General features: G+C 40.7%; 1 protein-coding gene across 2 annotated transcripts in view; it reads left to right on the forward strand.

Moving 5' to 3' along the window:
• Positions 1 to 23,890, forward strand: part of SNAPC4 (small nuclear RNA activating complex polypeptide 4) — a 267,076-nt gene that overhangs the window by 45,827 nt on the left and 197,359 nt on the right. The window contains exons 3-7 of one of the 2 annotated variants that reach the window (XM_085613150.1): positions 3,533 to 3,576; positions 9,681 to 9,839; positions 17,551 to 17,676; positions 22,791 to 22,869; positions 23,040 to 23,121. In XM_085613150.1, the coding sequence (XP_085469276.1) occupies positions 3,533 to 3,576; positions 9,681 to 9,839; positions 17,551 to 17,676; positions 22,791 to 22,869; positions 23,040 to 23,121 (490 nt within the window). The remainder of the gene's footprint in view (positions 1 to 3,532; positions 3,577 to 9,680; positions 9,840 to 17,550; positions 17,677 to 22,790; positions 22,870 to 23,039; positions 23,122 to 23,890) is intronic. The other variant, XM_085613161.1, reaches the window with a different exon arrangement.

Below are 23,890 nucleotides of genomic sequence, written 5' to 3' on the forward strand. Positions count from 1 at the left end.
AATGAGAGAGTCTTGACAAAACACTTTATGGTCTACCTTGCCTGCAAAAGGACATCAACCTTGTGGATCATGCTCCATCTGCCCTACACCACCTCTATGTCACAGATAGATCTAGGTCTGTCCACTCCCTGGGAGTTGCGCACCCTCACCAATTGCAATAAAGAAGAGGTTATTTACATTATACGCTGCCCCTGCATTTTAATCTATGTGGAGAGGACCACATACAAGGTGAGACAGAGAATATTGGAACATCAGAGTTCAATACGGTGTACGAAAGACAACACCAAATTTACAAGACAATATCTAAATACAGGACACACTGAGCAAGACATCCTCTTGGTTATTGTAGACAACCCCAAGTGTGGAACTTTTAACAAAATCTGTTACATGTGTACTGGAAGGAGGAGGAAAAGCTATGGTACAACAACCGGACAGCTCTAGTATGGGGGGTCTCACGGCCCAGTAGGCACTCATAATAGTATGGGGAATTATAATAATCTGCACATACCAGTAGCACAGTCTGGCGTGGCAGGCATTACCCTGGGGGAAGCCAACACCGAAAATAGGGTCCTTGAGTATACTAGTCATTTAACATATAAACGACTGTGAAGTCGATGGTGGTAGGCCTAGGTTTGAAATCCAGAGTTCCAATGTTCATCAAAAGGGGAATGGCCCACTGTGGCAGCCACCATGCCAGACAAATGCTTTGGCCCATTCTGTTAACCAATCACATGAGATTACCCTGGATTTACCACCCGAATGCTGTCCTTATGTCGTTATATTCACTAAAGTCCCCCCGCTCCAGGCCAATCTTCAAGAATCACCTATAGAACAGCAGTTGTACATTCTTTCATGGAATATTACAGGGCTTTGTTCCAAACTTAATGACCCTGAGTGGGGTAACTTGTGGACAACTGCCATATGTGTCTCTTTCAAGAAACCTGGGCTACCGAACCGATCCACAGGGTTGGTTTCTCCTCTTTTAGCATAGAAGCAAAACAATCATCATCTGGCAGACTTGCGGGAGGAATGGTGATTTGGGTTAAAACAACGCTCGCTTGTAAAATAAAGCGCCTCGACATAGACTCCCAGGAGATTCTGGCCATTGATTTAGCTTCGCTTAAAGGGGATACCCATGTCAGGATTTTTAACAAGTAGGAATAGTTCCAACAAGTACAAAGCGCCAATGATAATCAATGGTATGTTGGGACCTAGGCGCAATTTGAAGCTGGCTGTGATGCAGCGCGGGTAAGACACATCAACTGGGTTCGTCCTGGTCACAGACTTTACTTTCTTATTTAGTCCTGTAAGTCCAAATCCATCACAGCGGTACCATTTTAAAGCTCTCCAAGACCTCCGGGGAGATACTTAGAGACTCACAGGTTGTCAGGCAGAGGCCAACAGAATGGTCTAGTCCAGGTCCAGCTGTCACTGGTCATCTGGGCAGTTTCAGGAAAGGCCTCTTGTAACTTGTTTTATCCATGTTACTTGACATGGAGGTTAGCCTTATGACACTTGGAGTTCACTTATTTGTCCTGGATACAAGAGGAAACATGTCCAGTTGTTTGAGGCTCCTCACAAATCACGGGAAAGCAGGTCCATTGCTCTTCTCTTCTTCCTTAGATCCAGAAGTGTTCTGAAGTGGGTGCCTGGAGATGTTACACTTATGCCTGGTACGAGGTAGTGGGTAGGAATGACTTCTAGGCATGCTCTAACCAATGGTATAAAAGTTCCCTGGACCAACCCTACCCACTTTAGGCATTTTGCAATATGGCAGAATGCTTCGGCCACACTAAACTTGGGCTATGAGGGCTGGGTGTGTGTGTCAATCTGAGTGTCCTCTCACATCTAACACTAAACACCAGTTTGAAGCCACCACTGTACCCACAATATCCCCTTTGACAGAAGTCTGGTAGGAAAAAAGCAGGATTCTTCAGCAATCAGATAGCGGATACACAATCATGTTCTTCCCATCCTGTTCTCTTCTTTAAAGTGTGCCCCAAGTGTTATGTGTGATGCCAGCAGACCTGTCAAGCAAGATTTTACACTCAAGCAGGATTTGACGCTGCAGTGTCAAAAATTATGTACATAACTCCCACCCTACATATTCTGTAAGGTTATTAGCGGTCCTCTATGCTTATTTAGGTCAGTGTATTATATTTGTTGCTGGGAGACATTTCACACCTTTTTCATCACCTATTTAAATGCTAATCACTGGCTGGAAGAAGTTGGTGAGCAAATGTAATTTAGCCTCTAGGAATTTCAGGCAGGGAAATGGTAACTCTCTAAAAGTTACTTTTCCGTAATATTTACTAAAACATTTACTTCATTATTGAATTGAATTTTTAATAACTAATAAAACAGTTGTGTATTCTTCCCATTCCCGAGATACAGTATTAGGATTTTAATCTGTACTCTGTTTTTTTACGTAGGTCAGCTAGGTCTGCCAAGGTGAAAAATAGTGTTTGATTGCTAGTCACTGTACGGACGTGTTAAAATTAAATTTCTACATGTCCTATCCTACTTGTAAATATCATGCACCATGCCCTGTGAGCTAAAAGGCCTACATTGAAGCCTTTTTTATATATAAAAGAGAGATTTTGCCCTACATTTGTAAATTGCTACAGTCAGGCTACACAGAGTAAGCCTGAAGCCATGTAGTGGATGGCACGATAGGTGCTGCTGTCCACTGGTGGCATTTAACTTCCAGGTCCTGTGTACACTTTCTACCATATACTAGGGATTTACAGGCAAGTTAAATATGGCAATTAGGAATAAGCCAGTTCAACCATGTTTAAAGGGGGGAGCACAGGCGCTTTACTACTGGTTAGCAGGGGTAAAGTGCACAGATTTCTAAAGCCAGCAAAAATATACGGTCCAGCAAAAGGTGAAAAGTCTGGAGTGACTTCACAAAAAAGGCGAATTTACTATATCTACAATATCCGAGTGCTTTCAAAGTGTTACTGAGTGCTAAACCGAGAATGTTAGTATCCTCTGAGTAGTGTCCCTAAAATGTCTTCACTTTTGCACTTGTGACTTGTAAATTGATGGGTGAATGCATCACATATCTAAAGATTGTTGTTTGTGATTTACCTACCCACTGCCTGTCCTTTAAGAGTCTACATGCTGTGATTAGGTGGTGGGGGAAGCCTTGCCAATCCTCTGTTAGAAAGCTGTAAATAGGAGACTTTATAAAATGGCTGCCCAAGGGAGGTGCTAGACCCCCAGGGACGTGCTAGACTCGAGTAAGTGGACCCTGTAAGCTCCATCCATGGGTTTATTTTACACAATGAAGATGATCCAATAAAAAGGGATCTCATTTGCATACTTAGTGAGTCTCTGGAAGAGATGCTGATTTGCAAGGATGCTTTCTACGTGGTTCCTTTAGGATGTAAAAGTCATCAAGTATGACACTTACAGTACTTTTTAATCATCAACATATGTATGCAGTTAACCGAGTTGTATGTGTTTTAAAAGTAATGTCTCTATGTGGAAATATATAATAAAATCCTGTGCTTTTTTTTTTTTATAGCAGATGATCTTGAAGATGAAGATTCAGATGCGTCTTATCTCACGGTAATGAATTCTAGATATTATGCAAATGTCTCATTACGTAGTCCTGCTTATACATCCTGCTTCTACCACCCTTTCTCTGTGTATTCACAGACAGGACCCCTTACATTGTATATCAACCCTGCCCCTTGAATACAGAGCCAGGTGTCAGTACAAAAAGCTTTATAGTAACCTTCTAGCCTGGTGGTACAAGCGCCTGCGGTGAGTTGTCCACAGCTCAGCCACTGCAGCTCCTGCACAATACAAGGTCAATGTCAGTTTAGTTCACAGTATAAATCCAGCTTCTCCAGAGGGTATAATAACCCCTCTTTTATGTACTATAACTAACCTTTGCTTGCCAACCTGCCTGATGTCACAATGGTCAACATCAACTAGCTCAGTGTGTTTTTAGCCAACATCATCCTGCATGCTGTGTCTTTTAAGCCCATCCATACAGCAAGCAGAAAAGGGAAAAAAACACAGATCCCAGAATCCTCTATGGTATAGGCTAAAAAACCTGGCGGGCTGAAGGTAACTCGCATGCACTAGTTTGAAGCACTGTCTATATATAACAGCTTAGGTACTGATCACCAAAAATCCAAGTGGCATCCCGAACTCTTTGACCCCTGCTGATAGATAATGGCTTGTGCCATCCCTAACCCCTCACCACACACTCATTTGATGCTGAAAGACAAGGGTACAGAGTGGAAGCTACAGAAAGTAAAGGTGGCTCTTTGAGTCCTGTTTGCTTTCTGGTCCTGTCGCTGTTTTCTTGTCTGCTAAGAATAGAGGCACCGAAAGAGATGGCCAAATGTACCAAAACGGCTGCTACCCTTGGCACCAGTACCAGCCAGAGCCCTGGCAGGAATTTTTTCTGGGGTGCACTTTTATACTTTTAAGTTGCAGGAAGTATGCTGTATTGGCTTGTGCTCTGTTAGAGTGTATGAGGCTGGGGACCACTAAATAAATAAGAATCAGTTTCCCCATCTCTGCAACCTGCAAACCTGATAAAACATAAGTGGTTAGAGTCTTGTCGTATCCATACAGATGGGGTTGAATTACATGGTTTGCCGCTATTGTTTCGAAGGTGTGCCTGATTGTGCTTGCCTTGTACTCCAGTGGCTGGGACTGTGCGTGAGTCTGGGAATTGTAGTCTTTCGGGTACAAGTTTGTGTCTTCCACTCTCCTGTTCCATCTGTTTCAGAGTTCCAGTCTCCTGTGTCCAAACATGTATTGGGACCTGGCGTATACTTTGTTTGTTTACTTTTCTAAAACAGGGACGTTTGGAATTCAGAAAGACTAAAACGTCATTGTTTACTCCAGAGCTTACTTTAACGAGAAAGCGGCTTTGTACTATTTGCACAAGGATGACAATCCTTAACTTAAAATACAATGTAACTCAAAATCATAAGTTAGCAATTAGGCTTGGCCAATCATCATTGTATCTGCAGAAAGTGTTCGCTGCATCAAATGTCCTAGCAGCCATTTTTTCCCTCCTGTGGCCGAGCGAAGGTCCCCTTAACAAACAGATAAAATCCAATTCCAATATAAAATATAGCCAAGTTGAATATTTTTTTCAAGTCAAAAATACATTCATACAAATTGGTTTGACAACTCGCCAATCCGCTCTGCCGCTTCCATCTCAAACTGCTGGCTGTAGGTGCTGCTAGCTGTTACCATGCACCTCCCAATGGAAGTTTAGCTACTATAAGACGAGATAACAAATACCATGGAGCCCACTATGGAAAACCTCTATTCTGCACGTCAGGCAAACCACCATCCTGACTGGTCTAATTTCAGGCCTGAGACAGTGGAAGAGGCTGATCCACTCCTCGCTTCATAAATTCAGGTGCCCCAGGTAATTCCTGCTCTCCTTTTGTTCAGGGTTTAGCCCTCAATTGTCAGGTAAAGTCACAGAGCTGTTCAGTCCCTCTCGTTCCTTGGCATGGCCGCAGTCTCCTGGAAGCAAGACGTAGTTAACCTGTTATTTAAAAAAAAAAAAAAAAACTTGGAATTAGTGGCAGCTAAAAATAATCGCCCAAATACAGGGCTGTTATAGCTTTCTGAAATCTTGGAAAAGCTGATGCTAAGCAACTCTATGGTTCCTGAAAGACTACAAATTATTGAACGACTGGCAGAAGGGTTTCTGCCCTGACCGAGGCACTGAGACTGCATCAGGTGCATTGACGGATCACATTAGGCTTCCTCCAAAGACGATGATGCAGAGATGTTAGCGCACCAAGTGATTATAATTAAGCTAGCAGATGTGGGCTTTAAAGACACAGTGTGGGGCTGTTTTTGTCAATCCTGTCAAGTCGGCCTCAGTCACTAAGGCAAGCTGCGCATCGGTCAACAAGTGCACCAGTGAGGGTGCACTTGGGATGCCACTGGGATGGTCATTGTCCCTTATGTGGTTTTAACATGCGCGCCCAACTTTTGTTACCCAACTGCCTAGGATATCAATCTTTCTTCTACCCAAATAACACACATCTTGTGATCTGTTTGAACCAATAAGCAACAAATTATGTGATTAATCTACATAACTGCCTGAGCACTGTCCAGCAATTGATGGTCCCACCTTTTTTAAGGTCATTTCTCATAAGATGGAGCTTTTACTTTTGAACATTGATAAACACCATTGAAGCAACTGCTGGTTGCTAACTTCTAACCCGCTGATTCTCTTGACCAAGTGAAATCGCTGAGGGTGAACCTGGATTTCACTATCATATCTTCTAAATAGCAAACACCCACTTTGGCTTGCTAATTCCACGAGTCATCTCCAGGGAATCTGGGGCATTCATTATATTTCCCTGCCAAATGTCCAGCTTGGACATCCACAATGTCCTGCACCCTGGCCTTCCAGGGCCATAAGTTGTGAGGCTACGGTTCATTCAGAACTACGCAGTGAAGCTGGTTTGCAACCTTGAGAAATTTGATTGGATCTCTGCTGCAGGAACAAGCCGCCATTGGAAAGAATCAAGTTTAAAACACTTTGCTTGATGCATACAATTATTAATAAGGAAGTTCCATTGGGTGGAGTTTGCCATCAGAAGCACTACTTTCCAAAGACATCCATAAGATTGTCAGGTCATTCTCTACTGCTGAGTACAAGAATAAACAAAGTTGGCCATAAGGGTCGATCGTATTGTTACAAAGCGGCTAACCTGCGTGTCTCAAAAGGTTTTCTCTGCTTTAGTTTCAGCACCTGGAACCCCCTTATGTGGTGAATGTTGCACTTTAAATAAATAAACCAAACCAATCAAATATATTGATTGGCAGACACTTTGCCACCCAGGTTTTATAAACATCTCATGTCATGCGAAGGTTCTAACTTGAAAGACATAATTCCATGGGTAAGGTATTCTTATTTCTTTTACCACAAATAATCTTTCTAATTAACAACCACTGTCTCATTACGTTATATTTTATCTAAATTACTAGAGAGATCAGGTTAGAACCGGCTGTTGAAATTTGTGGTGGTAGAAAATGTTCCACACCCGATGATGGTAGGATTTCGCCCAGGTTGTATTATCGACAAGGTTGTAGGCATAGCTATGGGTGAACTTCATTGTCAGTTGGATGAGGTATAAGGGGTTTAATTAACACTAATACACTATCTGCTGTGTTTAATACTGCAGATCACAAGATTGAAGTACCAGAATCTCTGAACCTTGTGTCTAGCCACTGCACCTATCTGGTTACATGATTTCTGACGTTTAGAAACTTAGCTAGTGTTATTACCGCCCTATGCTTCATCACTTTGGTGCCTTGTTTGTGGTGTCCATCAGTGTTCAATTTTGTCATTGCATTTTAATTCTCCATTGACTCATCTAATTAAGTCCTTCCTCTACACATTTTTCATGTATGACATTGATCCACATATATTGTTTCAACCCTTGAGAATATTCACACATATCAGCATTTACCACAATCAACTGAAATTGGATGCTTACAAAACAGAGCTACTTCTTCCATTGCTCAAAACTTCATCATCGCTCCATCCTTTTTAACCTTAGACACAAGGAGTGATTCTCCTACTCCTACCATCTGTGTGAAACATCATGATGTCAAAGTCAACTGAACGCTGAAGATGTTGTCTCCAGGTAGTTCAGTCACAAGTTTATGGTTTTTCCAACTTCACACTTTAAAAATAGCTATTCCCTTTACATCTTTTCATTTTGAATTCATGATTTTGAGCGCATTGATATATATTCCTGGTGAGAATACTGCAGTGGGGTCTATCTGTGCTTGTTTAAAGCTGCACCTCATAGACCACAGTTAATAAAGAAAGCAGCTACCATAATGGTTCTGGCCTTGTCCAGACCTTATCATTTACCTCCAGTTTTGGCTGCATATGGAACAGTGGATTGAGTACAAATCTGTGTCTTGTACACAAATCCATCAAAAGTCATAGGGATACGAAAATGATTCAGATATCAATAATTGCCTATTCTCCTATATAAGCTGTATAGTTTTCTGGTTTGTGCTCCTAAATCTAAATGGGTCAGAGTAGGAGGAAGGGCCTTTTTTGTTGTGGCAGTGATCTAGTGTAACCATCTTCCCTGTGTCTAAGCCAAGAGGCTAATCTGTTAAAGTTCAGAAATACCTTTAGAACAAAGCATTACTTAGCATTTCTCAGTAGAAGTTTGTGGTAAATGTCCTCTGTGGAAAACGGTAGTGCTAAGATGATATCGAGTATACAATAGCACATTACAAATTTACAAAAATACAAATTCAAGGAGTCTTACTTAGTCAGTGTATTTGTAGTAAATACTTCATATGTGCATTTAAGGACAACAGAACCCAATGTGTTTAACAGCTGTCAAAGACCATATTTTAACTCCACACATAAGAGTTATCTTTGAAACGTTCTGACGTCACTGCTAGGTGTTGCCATTTTGTAAGTTTGGTACTTCCTTGGGCTGAGGTGATCCTTCTTTAGATGACATTTTGGAGTGTGGATACGAACTGTAAGATGCCCTTTTGAAATGGGAAGTGTATATAGGGTAGGCTGAAATTCTGTATTTGTACCTCAGATAATTTATCATTGCAGAAAGTCCTGCATCTGCATCAGGGAGTCAGAACTAGAGCATATTTTGACCGCCCAGCAACAGATGTGAAACAATTAAAAGCTTAGGGGCGGATTACGAGTGCGGCAGTCTTCCGACAGCCGCACTCACGGTTGCGCAGCAATAGCGGTTCACTGTCTGCCGGATTACGACTTTCAAAGTCGTACCAGTGGTGGACCGCCGCCTGCACCAGGGAGCCGCCGTTCCCTCGTGCTGGCACGGCGGAGGCCCAGTGTAACATGCTGAGCGGGACTGGCGCAGTCCCGCTGAGCATATTATGTGTTTCTCCACTGTCAGGCGTTTCAAGGCAGACTCCCCGCAATGAGGAGGCTGGTGGTGGAGGAACAAAGGCGTCCGTATAGGGCCCCCATGCCCACCCCCCATGGGGATGCATTCAGGGGGGCACAACATGTGCCCCCCTGTCTGCTTGCACCCCAAGATCCAGCATGGCATAGAAATCACCGTCCATGCCGTGCTTGAACAATTTTGCCGTTGCCATTGAGGTACCTGTTTTTCTGGCACCTCCATGGGAAAGGCAAACGGACTGCCCGCCTGCACAAGTTGAACTCGTAATCAGGTCGGCGGTCTTTGCGCAGGTTTGGCGCAGCCGTGCTGGTGGAGAGCCACCGCAACTGTACCATAGTCGTAATCTGGCCCTTAATACTTAGGACCTTGCTATTCAAGTTGTAATTTACCGAATACCTGAGGTGGTAGTACATCTAGGGGGTGATAATAATACTGATAAAACACAATGTTTGACCCATGCTCCTATTGAATTTGTCCTAAAAAAGCACAGCAACGTCAAATCTGCATCTAAGGTTTGTTCTAGCTTTCATGCCTGGTACAATTATTTCTACCATTCCAGTTGAAGTGACCTTTTGCGGAGCTTTTTTAGGCACTAAGGCCATATTTGTGCACTCCTTTGTGCTAGGAAAAGCTCCATTGATATTATGTTTTTATTGAGGTTAATGGAATGAGAGTGAGGAGACCATGGCTGAAGGAGCATGTTTTAGTACACCAGTAACAAGAGATTACTTGTTTACTTTCGCTTGAAAACAGGATGAAGAAAGAGGGGAAGAAAAGTCTGATGATGAGACGGACAGGAATCTTCCCGCAAGTCTGGAAACATGTTTGCAGATAAACCTTGTCTATCAAGAGGTAATCCAGGAAAAGCTACAAGAAGTCGCACTTCTGCTCTCTCAGAATAAGGAACGACAGGTAAGCAAATTTCCAATGTAAATGGAAGCCTGCACAAGTGGCAATGTGGTACAAAAGATTGCAAGGCCATTGTATATGCTCACCCCAATTGATGCAGGCATGCCTGCCTGCGTATTGCCACAGCAAGGGGAAATGGATTTTTATAGATGTGCAATGCTTTATTTAGGTTGCAAACGGACCGATTCGCTGTTTGCAACCAGAAAAAAGCATTTTCCTATGTACCAAACCCTGTTTTGCAATTTGGTCACTTATTACGGAATCGCAAAATGTGTTTGCAATTCGGTCTTAGGAAGGGGCATGTTAAGGGTGTCCCTTCCTAATAGCGACTCACAGTGGTATGTGTGAATGTTTTGCAACCATAATGCGGTTGCAAGACATTCACATTTTACCGCCTACTTCAAGTAGATGGTTACCCATTCGCTAACGGGAAGGGGTCTCCAATGTCCCCCTTCGTGATGGTTTTAAAGACGTTTTTTAGGAGCAGGCAGTGGTCCCACAGACCAATGCCTGCTCTTAAAAAATGAAAAGAATACTTTTCATTTTTCTTTTTGAAACATATCCAGTTTTCCTTTGCTTCATTTAAAAACAATCACAGACATGGTGGTCTGCTGACCACAGCAGGCCAACATCCCTGTGATTTTAGTGATTCCCAATGGGTTGCAAATTGTGACCTACCTCATGAATGTTAATGAGGTAGGTCTATTTGCGACCCACTGGGAACTGCAAACAGCATAAAAAACACTGTAGAACATCGCTGTTTGCGATTACCTAATAGCAAATCACTATTAGGTAATCTCAAACAGTAAAGTTAGTACATCTGGCCATAAATATTTATTATATTTAAAGTTTGATCTATGCAAAAATACCCCAGCTTAAGAAATTTCTGCCATTTGAACTTCAAAACAAGACACAAAAATACAAAAACAAGTATGCATCAAACAAATACATAAATGATAAAATATTTTATTTAATTCACAAAGGCCTCCCCCAGTCCTGACAACAATGCCATTAGTGAACCAAGATGCAAGTCAGTTGTCATTTGAACCCTCAGTGTGGCCAAGTCTATTCCTTTACACAGGAAATTATTGTTTATTAAATCAAACACTAGAATAAAATGGAGGAAAAGTGATATAAAACAATTGCAAAGGATTGCACATTTTGGTCAAGTGTGGTAACTGCGATTGATCCTAGGTTTTCTGGTTTCACATTGGGCAATTCAGTCATTAGATGGGTATTTGGTGAAAAGGGAATTCCAATACCACAGTTCAGGACTCCTTGTTTCAAGATTCAAAACTTTATCATTTTTTAGTGAGTGGACAATAAGACTGTGTGTTCTCTTCCCATTGTTAAAATCACATGACTGTTGGGTTCAAGGCCTGTTTCCTTATCATATACTTAGTACTAGTGTTTAGTTTGAGTTAAGTTGTTCCAATTTTTGTTAAAAAAGGAGCAGAGAAATATGTTCAGAAAATGATTATTCAAGACGGCGCAATTTGTCACAACAGGAGGCCGAGATTAATCAAAAACGTGAATTATGTTTCCATACTTTCTATCTTGCTCATTGCACACCTGGGGTGTGAGTGGTTCCTATGGTGAGACTCAGGAAATGCTCTGATCAAAGAAATGCCACTATGCTGTTGAACCTGCATATAAAATAAATACAGTTCACAATCAGCATATTTTGTCAACGTGATAAAGCTTTATAAAGGATTAAATATTAAATCTCCAAGTAATATGGATAAAACCTTCCCACTGTACCACTCATACTGTTAGAGGTTGGGTATTTCTGCCAGCCTACCTCAATGAACTTTACACCTGGTTGTGGGGGTCTTTGTCAAGTATTTTTTGTAGCACTCACTATCTGTTTTCAAGCACTCCTGATGTTTACAGATAAGAAACTAAAGGTATAAGGAGGTTGGGAGTCCTAAGATTCTATTTAATTCCAGTTCAATAATCAGGTTACTTCCTTTGTACACTTGACTCGTCAAAGGTCCGTGACAGCAAGCCGAGAAGCCTTACCCCAGGGTGGTGTAGAGGGATAGCAACTCCAATTTGGCACCACACAGTATTTTCAAATTTATCACTAGTGGCTAAATTTAGAGGGCGGTGTGAATGAAACCCAAAATATAACTCCATGACTTACTGTCCAAACCATGTACTTGCTTTGGTACCGTACGTCCACCTTACACCACCCCACCCATTCCTCCCCCTTCAGGGATAAATGCAGCCCTTTGTCACACCACAGACCATACTTTTAGGCTCCTAGTATAATGTTTGCGAGTATTCATGTTATAACATAAACTCTTAAACTTTACGTTTCCACAGAATTTGAGGTTAGAGGATCAATAAATCAAGTCTTGACTCACTAAAGTGACAGTGTTGTTGGGGGCGATATTATTGTCTCATGACAATAACATCCCAACCACTATATTGACCAACTGCTACATTGTGAAGTAAGTATAGAATTATTATTGTTAGCTCCACCTATGCTTTTCAAAGTGGGTAAGTACAGGTGGAGTTAAGAATAGAATAGGGGGAGTTAACTCCACCTCCACTAACCGCAGTAGGTTAGTTAAAAATAGTACATACTTACCTTGCAAGATAATGGTAGGTCGATGTACTGAATGACATTTTGTTTTGGTTGTTATTGTCAATCTCGCTACAGTGACATATAGCCATGACAGCATACCATGAAGAATGCCAACAGCACCATCCTGGTCAAGACATGGATCAATTAGGTTAGAATTCTTTAGAATATAAGCCTGTAGGGTGGTGCGCCCACTCTCTTTCAGCTTTTAGTGCAAGAAAGTTTTTCCAAATGTGGTTTGATATTCGTAGACATTTATCTGTAATTGCAAAACTGGAATTACCTGGGATTGCCTAAAGTGGAAATTAAATTGTAGGCAGCATCATAGGGACCAATTCACAAACATTTTACACCCCAATGTGTAACCCAGATAAGCAAAGATGCTGTTTGCTATTCTAAATTCATTAATTTAGTTCATAGAATCAGGATTTTAGAATTGTGAAGTGCTTTTTGTGATGGAAACCATTACAGTCTAACAGTAAGGCAGATTTTCCAGAACCGTAAGGTAATTATTAGAGGTGGTACCATGAGTGTTTCATGGGGAGGGGCAAAAGATGTCCTTTTCGTGTATTCATAAACATTTCCAATGACCATAACAGTGTGATACTCAGTGCAACAACAATGTTTCTTGTTTAGTAAAGTATTTCTTATTTTCATAAAGGAAGGGATACTTTCCTAAAAACATTATTTGTTCTATTTAAGGGGGGTGGGGGGAGTGTGTGTGTGTGTGTGTGTGTACGTACACACGTACAAGCTCCTTCTTCCCCACTCCATTATGCCAAGGAAGAGCACTCATGGGGGTTCTGTTAAAGTCTATTTATTGAGAGCAAAACAGACCCGTTTCGGCGTTTTTTTTATACATTCTAAAACATTAACCACGCGAGATATTCACAAACATAGATGATGGACTTGTATCCTCATTCTCTAATGGTCACCATATTGGAGTGGTAATAGATATAGCGGTATACATCAATCACAAAGTACTATTTACATTGTGACATTTAACACGTTGTCCTATTTCTTTAGGAAAAGACTGTGTTATAGCTAAGTTTTAAAAAAAAGATTTGTTTTAAAAATTATATTACATAAAATGATTATTATTGCTGATCTGTAGTGGTAGTGGCGGATAGAAGGTGATGTAAACTCACAGGGAAATGTATGACCTTAACAAGGACTTAAAATGCAGGAAGGGAGGGTAATGCTAGAAATTAAACCAGTAACTCCATAAGAAACAATATAACATACACATTAGAAGTCTTCTCATAAAGTACTTAAAAAAAGACTTGGTAGCCTTTTAACATCTTAGTGGGAGAGAAACGATTTATTGGAGCTGTGTAGATAATACCCAAAAGCACTCCTGTTGGCCTTCAAATGTTGATTAAGTGATAAGGAGAACATATGTGAATATGGTTAGTTATATATTATGGTATTGCAAATAAAGACACCTCAAGAAGAGTGCAACAAGAAAGTGGTTTTTCACAAAACACAATCTCTGGCTGTAGACCTTTGTGTGAGTAGTAGCATGTAGAGGAAGGACAATTTGGTTATAAATTGCTCCTTACTTGTTCTTAATAATAGTGTGAACTTCATAATGCCAATAAAACAAAGTTAAGAAAATCTGGCATGAATCTGGTCCTCCGGAACTTAGTTGGTTCACCCATGCCCTAAGAAACTGCTGATACTTCACTTGTTATGAGCTTGCAGTGGGAAGTGAACTGGATCCAGAAGGGTGTCTGATAGCAACAGTGAGCAAAGTAGGAGTCATGCCTTGGATCTCAATTTTCAACAATGAGTAAATAAGTGCGTACACAGCCCATTATCAGATCATGTATGTGAAGTCTGTGCCCCTCAGTGTGTGTGTAGGAAGCTGGCTCTTTTTAAAATATACCAAAATGAGGTATGCTGTGTAAAGATTCTAGGTATCCCTTATGAGTGGACAGGGGCTTGCTCCAGCAATCCCAAAGTGCTCTATCCAGGGTACTGTGGACGAGCAGCTCAGGCTTATCAGAGAGGAGTGTTATACATTTGTTGCATACACAGAGTCAATAATGAGATACACACTTAAAATGGAGATTCACACTAATTTAGAAAAATAGCAAATAATTTAATGTATATTTTGAACCCAAGAACTTAGCTATGCAGGTAAGTACTTATTTGTGATACACTTTTTACAGTTTTAGCACAGTTAACCAACCGTACGATTTTACGCGTAATGCTTTCCTATGGGAGATAGAACATTTACCGCGTACATATACTTGCAAGGTGTTTCCATGGGACCCTTTTCAGTTGTGAGGTGGTAGGGGGACAAGGACCAAAGTTCCACCAGTAGATCGACTGTATCTGTCCTGGTGAGTCCGGGTGCAGAAGTGCTGGGCGGGTTGTTAGCCTTGCACGCTACACGGTAGAAGGAAGGTGGGGGCCACCTGGAAATAGGCTGCAAGAGGGGACAAGTCCGGGAGCTCCCAATAGTGGACTTGAGTCATGAGGGTGCTGGGAGCACGGGGAGCAGTCAGTTTCTTTAGACCGGGAGACCTGAGTGGAGAATGTTTGAGGTCCGCTGGCACTCATGTGTCAAGGCACTCACTGGTGTCGGTCAGGACCAGCAAGTGGGACAAAAAAGGACAGCTGGGCCACTCTCGGTTCTGGCCTCTGTGGTACTGACATCTCTCAGCGGTTGGTTGTCGGTGATGTCATTGGAGTCCAGATTGGACTTTCAACAAGCGTTGGCCGTGGCAAGGGTCCAGTACCCTGAGTATTGGTGCAGGAGGGCTCTCAAAGGTCTTGCCATCTTCAGGCTGGGCAGTAAGATAGATCTGACCTTGGGTGCACTGTAGTTCCCCTGGGTGGCTACTGTTCGATGGACCCGGTGGACAGCAGTGCCTTTAAACCGGACGTTGAAGTTGGTGCCTGCAGGCTGCAGGGGAGTAGCTCCTCTAGTGATGCTGGCTGCTGGGCGAAGTGCTGGCTACCCGCCGGGGCTTGTGGCAGATGTACAGCTGCAGGACAAGTCGGGTCTTTGCAATTGTCGAGTATCTGTGCAGCAGGCAGGGTTGACGCCAAAAATCCACAGCAGTCTTCAGTTCTTGAGGGTTCGGCTCTTCAGTGTCCTCTTCTTCTTTTCAGTCAGTGGAATCTGAAGTTCTGGATTCAAGGAGCCCCGTAAATACTAAATCTAGGGGCGTTAGAGGAGTGGAGAGAAGTAGGCAATGGGCTACCTACTCTTGGGGTCAATACACCCCCTTATTACCACTTCCTGTGGGAAGTGGGCATAACCCTGTCCCAGTTTCCTAAATTCTTCCATCACCAAGATGGCAGAATTTTCCTCGAGTGGGGCACGTCAGGCAGGGTTGTGACTGTCCTGGGTGTGCTCCACGCCTACTTTGCATACTAATTTTGCTCATGTCCTTGTGCCAAATGGGCCTTAGGGCTGAGGGTGGCATTTCCCAGGTCTGGCGGATGCTGGGGTCGCATATCAAAGGCGGCATGGCTCTGAGGCCTCGATACTTTGATTGCTAGTCATCCTGTTTGGAGGAAGTGCCAGCACCTCTTGCAAGAGCAGACATTGTTCCTGATCTACGAGAGCAGGGCTCTCACCTCCTAGGGGGGTCTGAAACTTTCCTGCTGTAACAGGCTGGACTGGACAAATCAGCCAGCACACTAATGGACTAGTAGGTTTTCAAGGGGTACCTCTAAGGCACCCTCTGGGTGCATGTATTAATAAATCTATCACTGGAGTCAGTGTGGGTTTATTAATATGATATGTTTAATACCAAACATCCTTGGTTTCAGTAAAATCACCATGTCGCTGTGGAACTCGTTTTCACCGGTTTCCAGTACATATCCTTATGATGGCTTCCCTGTTCACTTGCAATGAATCGACTTAGACATCACAGGGGCATATCTGCTCATGTAGATATGTCCACACATGTAATATGATGCACCCTGCCTTAGGGCTGTAAAGCATGCTGTAGGGGTGACCTACATATATTGCATGCAGTGCCTGCAGGCATGGCACGCAGGAGGTGCACTTTTGTCTGCACCATGTCACGCAGCCTGCAATGGTAGTTTGCATGAGTGTGTTCAGGGGGTCCCTTAGGGTGGCACAATACATGCTGGAACCCTTAGACACCTTCTTTAGTACCCATGCCCTAGGTACCAGGGGTAACATTTACTAGGGACTTACAGGGGTGCTAAAGGCATTGTCAATTGCGGGAACAATTGTATAGTTTTATGGAAAGAGATCTGGCACTTAGGACCTGGATAGCAGGAACCCAGTGCACTTCAGTCAAAATTGCATCAATTACCAGACACAAAGGGGGGACGACCATGTCAAAAAGGCACTTGTTAAATGATTAATCTAAAACTGGATAAAGACACAAAAATGTAAAAAGGTTTTGGTAAGTGTAATACTGAATTGATTTATCATTTTGAAGCAATGCATTCTTACAGGAAAGACATATGTGTAAGCATTTTTGATATACTCATTGAAAATAATGTATTAGCTAAGTTAGTCTAGACTAGCGGTATGCAGACTAAATAGTCCTTTTAGTGGGATGAAAAATATTACTGTATTGTCAGAAAGATGTGATTGCCTATAAGGAATACATTTTAAGCTTGCAGAAACCGTAGAATGTAATTTTGAGCACATATGTAAAGTATTATATTCAGTGGTGTAGCCAGACCTTTTGCTGTCTGTAAGTGGCAGTCAGAGCGTTTGCTGCCCTGCGCCGGCCATAGGTGAGGGCGGGGTTGGGTGGAGGGGTTTTGTTGGTGGCGACGGTCCCTGCATCTGACGGCCGCAGGTAAGAGCAGGGGGGAGCCATCACCACTCCCAAAACTCGTGTCCCCCTTGCTACACTTCTGATTATAGCAGAAACTAACATTTAGGTGCCTGAATCAGCAAAGTGGTGCTTAAAAAAAGTTTCAACTGTATTAATTGTAGGAGTGTTGGCAAATGGTGGTTGTCATTTCAGCTTGAGGAAACAAACGAGTGGTCCAAAGTCCTGACCAGTCCAGTTGGACTAATATTTCATTTTTTGACTGAAAAGGAAAACCTCTCATATAGCATTTGAATAGATGACTGTTTGACATAGTAAAAACGAAATAATTACATTTGTATTGTAGGAGGACATTTTATGGCAGCTTTCTGGTCCAAGAATTCCAAAGACCAAAATTGAGGACCATTTGAAAGGTCATGTCTTCATTGGCCGTTTTATGAAGCCGTATTTTAAGGATAGCGCGTCGGGATGTGTGAGTATACCATATCAGCGTACCACGATAAGCCTTTACCTTCTTTTCTCCTGTCAGGAATTGCTAACATCAATTCGCTTTATTCCATTTAAACGCTTCTGTCTAATTCTGATTCATTTTGTTTTTCAACCCATGACTCTATAATTTATTATATTGTTCAGCAAGTTCTAGTGTCAGTATTTATGAGAATTAGAGTGAAAAAAAAAACCTTAAAGCTACTTATCACATAATTCACTTGTTCTGCTGTCTTAAGGACATGGGAGGAACAGAACTCCAAAAAGTCAACACACCACTGGACGTATTCAGTTACTCCTAATTAAAGCAGGTTTTCAAATCTATTAGACATGTACCCACTCCTGTGGTGATCTGATCATCCTTCCTGCCCCGACATCCTACCCGGCAGCCACCGTATATATGTCTACATATCCTTACTTCGACCATCGCACTTAACTTTGAAATGCCATTTAAGTCAACCCCCTCACTTCAGTATACCTAGCCCTTAAATTAAAATAAAAGTTACTACCACCTCATCATTTTGACATACCATGATTTCGAACATGAAGTTAAAGGTACCCCAAGTTAATGAGCCGTGAATTAATGAGGTTGCCGGAAGGGAAATCCAAGCACAATAAACAGCACAATTCCTCTCTACCTCTTTGAAGTAGTCAATTATGGACAGACTTCATAGTTTAAGTTCTGATATATATTTTTTATATAACCAATCTGCAAAAACATACATATTGAGAATATATATAATCTGTTTTTTTTTATAATTCATATTCACATGCCAGTTTTTTCATTTTTGTATATTCTAACCCTCTCTAAAACAATACACATACACTCCACTTTCATAGTCAACATACCCTATTACTAAAACCAAGTAAAGAGATAGTTCTGTTCAAGTCTTTCAATATATCTATAGTCCATTGCGGTCCTTTATAGGATCTGCTAACAAAGTGTGGTCGCACATGTCATGGTACAAACATTCAGGTCAACGCATGTTTCGATGCTAATATATTGGGCACAGGAGACCTCTAAATCAAAACAGAACAGCCATATGATTTTATAGAATGTCCAAAAACATTAACTTACTACATAGAAATAACTTATTCGTTTACTTAATTATTCAAAAATCAAATGAACCTGTGTTCTGTGCACTGGACACCTTTGTGTCTTCAAAGAATTACAACTATTTTCTTTATCATGCTTATTTGTTCTCCCACATTGGAAGCCACCTTCCCCTCTATGCAGCAATTTATTACATCACGAAATGTGATTGGAATTTACAGAGAATACAAAATTCCTTGTCTACTAGAAATGCTCTAATGTAGTCTGTTCCATTGTAGTCTTTTTTTTCTAAGTTGTATCTTACCATGAGCTTTTCTGCCGAGTAAGTATTGTTCATTTATGCCACCCTGTATAGTAAAGGAATAATTAATTAGGTATTGGCTACTCCTAGCCTGCTAGCCTTCAATTGTAAACCTGAATATAGATATAAAGCCCTACCTTAATATGTGGCACTGCAGTTTTTGGTGAATCAAACTAACTCATGTATAGATCGTTGTATATTTCCTCAATTTTACATGAACTGGCTTAGATTTTCCCAGCATTTCATATCTGTATGATTAAATGAGATATAGTGGATATGCTTATAGTAATCTGCACATCAATAGTGTCTCCTTATTGTAATCATGCGTTAACTCAAAGAACATCAGGGCAAAATGTCAGGTGCAACATTGGTGTCTAATGCTCATCTACCTAGAGCATCGAATCCTAAATACGCAAAAAGTGATATAGGTTAAAATCAAAACAATGACACCAGAGCACAAACTATATATGTTACTTTCATCCTTTAATGTGTTAATCACATTTCAACAAACATAGATGGTCAACATCATTGAACGGCAAACGCAGCTGTAGATCGTTCCAGTTTATTATTTTCTTTTGCCAAATACAACAGCCGACGCGCGTTTCGCCCCAAAAGGGTTTCCTCAAGGCTGTAAATAACATACAAAATACATATATTGGAACATGTACAACATATATATATATACAAACAAAGACAGTTTCTTGAAACAGACATAACAATATTTATCTCATTAAGGTAGTGATCTCTAACTTCAATATAGATCATGACCACCGTGGATATACATCACATATATACAGACAAAGACAGCTTCTTAAAAACCTGCTGTGAAATGAATATTGAGGTGAGATTATCATGTGGTCTGTATATCTAACAATCAACCAGATCCATAAAATATAGGTCATTAAGTGTATTCTGCACTGCAGAAACACATTGGCCACCTCTTACCTAAATAGTTGTATCCGTGCACTATATTTGTCACAAAAATTCTTAAACAACAAAGTCTTCTATTTCTCAAAGTATTCACTTCAGAAAGTTGGGAGCCATGATAAGTTCCATCTATCGTACAAAAGAAAATAGAAAAGAGGGAGGTATTGATGTGTGTATTTATATTTGTCAGGGCACACACCCTACATCTATCTCATCCAAAAAATATCATTCCCCTCAGAAATGTTAATGACGAAAGTGATAAATGTATCTTGTCGTTTGATTTTATTGAAACAAGAACATTTAAACGATGTCTAATCGCAATGTCATATCCGTTAAAGTTTCCATGTTTAATTTCCCCGAAAATGAATCTATAGTCTAAAATACACATGAACGTTACATATGTCACGTATTTTATAAAATCACCGGTCACATACCCACACGTTATAAAAAATAAAAAAACGTACTGTGCTCAAATCAATAGTAATCTGTCCTATTCGGGTATGTGCACTACGGCAGCCCTGCCCGCGGTATCATATCTATATATAGGTTCTACCAGTAGACTCAAAGAAAGTTAAGGAAGGGTGAGCTCCAATTGTTTTTAGACTGGATTCTTCCTCAAATAAAACATCATCCAAATAAGAACATCTGCAATATAGAAAGACCACGTATAGACATAATTTGACTAACAAATATAAATGTTAAAATATTACATATACTTACTTGTTTTAAACAAAAACAAAAATATATTTAAAGTTGTCAGAATATACATCAACATAGGCACTTCATTTGTAAACCTTTGGTAGAGGTTTAATTAGTAAAACAAGGTGGGGCTCATATCTTAAAGCCACACCATAAAGATGCTCTTACTGGCTGTCATGAGATTTTGCTGTATACAAATACTTTGCTCCCTTACTACATTATTGTGCCGATACCCCCTTTACTGACTTCAGTAATCATCCACACGTACTTACTTTTTAATCCTCGTATAACCCAAGTCCAAAAACGAAATGCTGGACATATTGATTTCCGATGGATAGTTAGAGCATGTATCATCATGCTTGTGTCAACTTTCTCTTCTATGCTCCTTGCAGTGTGATAACCTTATTATATCAGAACTGGCGGCCGTCTTGAAACATGCTGTGTTTTACTTAACACAGTCATTTACTGCTCAGAAACTGAATTGTCATGTATCTAATTGGAGGGCATATACTCTTCATAGAATGTTAATCCTTTACTTATTGGGATATAATGTTTCCATCCCTTTGTCCCAACTGGAACAGAAGTTCACATATAGATAGGGGATACCTCTCACAGACAATAATGACAAAGTTCTGTATGGGACCAGGGAGCGTGTCTGTATCTAAACACATTTTATTTTCTTTAAATCCTGAGCATGTAATACCCCTCATGTTCTCTTTGGCATTTTTCCATGAAATCCTTTCATTCAGACTTACTTCTCAAGGTTACTTCCCTCAACCATGGGTCTATATTATTCCACAATAATCCATCTAGAATGCCTTTCTTCCTGATTGTACTGAATTCAGTGGTATACCAGGGGTGCTTACATCTTTTTTGGTGTGTATTTCCAAATTATGCTCAGTTCTCTGCATTATTCACAAAATCTGATATTGGCATATGGTTTCTCTTTAGACTTAAGAACTGATTGTAGGGAATACTTTCTTTTGGACTATTTGGTTGAATTCGAGAAATGTAGAGGAGTACTTTGTGATGTTAGTTTGGTATAGAGGTCCACCCGGATACTTTTCATCTATCCAAATATCCATAAACTGTACCATTTCCCTATTTATATTTGCCACAAATCTTAAGTTGTCATCACAGAGATTAATCCATAAGAGGAATTCCTTTAGCTGGTCTCTGTTCATATAAAAATCTTGACCAGTTTTTGATGATTTAAAACATAACAATGATTTCGACCTGCTGTCCCTAACCTTACTTTAAACTACCCATTTATTCAACCTTGTCTCCTCTACATGTGTCTAAACCAGAAGTTAACTGTGACCCTAATGGTTATCTTAACCCTAAACCTAACCCTAGCACCAACCCTAAATGTTAAATATTGGATTAGATTAATGTTGATAAGCTAAATTAAATTAAAAGAACATTTGGGTAACCCTAACGCTGAAAAATGTCTTTAATTATATATATATATGGTAATTTAATTAAATTGAAAATGAGGCGAATCTTGTCCTACTTCACTTCAACAGATCTTAAATAATTATAATAATTAAGTGAAATTTATAAAGAGTAATATTGTTGAGATTGAATTAAAATTGTTTTAAAAGGTAAACTAACACGCCAAACAATCACAAGTGTTTAATTATACTATTTTAAAATCAACATTGTGCATTATTTAATTTAATTCATTTTAATTTCTCTTTACTATTGAATGAACATTTAAGTAAGTATATTCTTACCTTAAAATATAATGGAATGGAATGACATTCGTAGTATTAGTATAGTTAAGTTATTGGGATCAAGGTACTGGTAAGCAGATGTAATGGAATAGAAATAACACAAACTAGATTTCTTGCACCTCTTTTACAGGGTACTTCATGGTGTGTGGGTGGTCCATAGGATGAAAAGCACTGGAGGAGTGCTAAGGTTTGATGTTGACAGTGTAAGGTGGTCGGTTTGTGGGTGGGCAGGTAGACTGCACTATTCATGACTGTGGGGTGCGTTGGGCATATGGGATGGGTGGTAAATTGGGTTCATGGCATGTGGTATGGACCAGATGGATAGTGGAATTGTATTTTCAAGCAGAGCTATGTCCAATGCTTACAGAGTCTCATCTCAACAGGGTCCTCCTGCGAACCAAGAAACCAGACAGAAGGCTGCCCAATGCATCAAGTCCTTTCAAGAACTTAACGTAGCAAAATGTAAGCCTCTGATAACTTCATTGTTCCTCAACACATGATTAATTTATGTATAAGTAAAATACTCACCCATTTCTGTAGCCTCCCACCATACTCACACTTGCTGACATTTTTGAATGTATAATTTAGATTCTTTTTTGTAGTTTTATTTCATATACATCCATGTTTCACAGGGAAAACCAGAGAAAAGACACTCCTGAAGGACTCTGTGCTGAGCGACAGTTTGCAGCGCTTGCTGCAGCCCAAATTGTTCAAGTAAGTGAGAGTCATAATTGACGCAGCAAGCCACCATCTTCAGTGAGATGTAAGTGCGTGCAGTGCACACTAATGCGCCCTACTGTAATATCACATACATTGGACACATGATAGTGGCACCAGGGGCATAGGGGGAGACATTTGTGGTTTGACACCCCCCAATAAATGCATTCTAGGCTCAAAAGTTGGGTCTTGGGGGCCCTGAGTTGGGTCTGCTATGTCTCTGTTGGTTTTTCTCATCCTCGTTTAATTAGGAGGTTTTAACTTGTTATTTTTTAGATCAGGAACTCCAAAAATATATGCATATATGTATGTATACATACATACATACATACACACACACACACACACACACACACACACACACAGACACACACACGCACGCGCACACACACACACTCTCTTTCACTCTCACTCTCTTTCACTCTCTCACTCTCTCACTCTCTCTTTCTCTCTGTCTCTCTCTCTCTCTCTCTCTCTCTCTCTCTCTCTCTCTCTCAATGTGCTTCCTGGAATTCCAAAACATTGCCAATAGAAGGCTTAGAAAGCTGTACCATTCTCAGATTTGCATGCATACTAATGGCAGTCATACACCCAAAAGATGATGCGACAAATGCACATAGTCTGACCATTGACAATTGCTTGGGGTATCATTCTAACACATTGTTTTTTGCCCAATGTGCTACTCGAGGCAGCAACCAAGCTAATGTAGATCTGTACGGACCCTGATCAATGTTCCCTCTAATATCTTTTGCCTTTGAGCGGCAAT

This window comes from Triturus cristatus, chromosome 1_2 (genome assembly GCF_964204655.1).
Source record: "Triturus cristatus chromosome 1_2, aTriCri1.1, whole genome shotgun sequence".
NCBI classification, from domain to species: domain Eukaryota; kingdom Metazoa; phylum Chordata; class Amphibia; order Caudata; family Salamandridae; genus Triturus; species Triturus cristatus.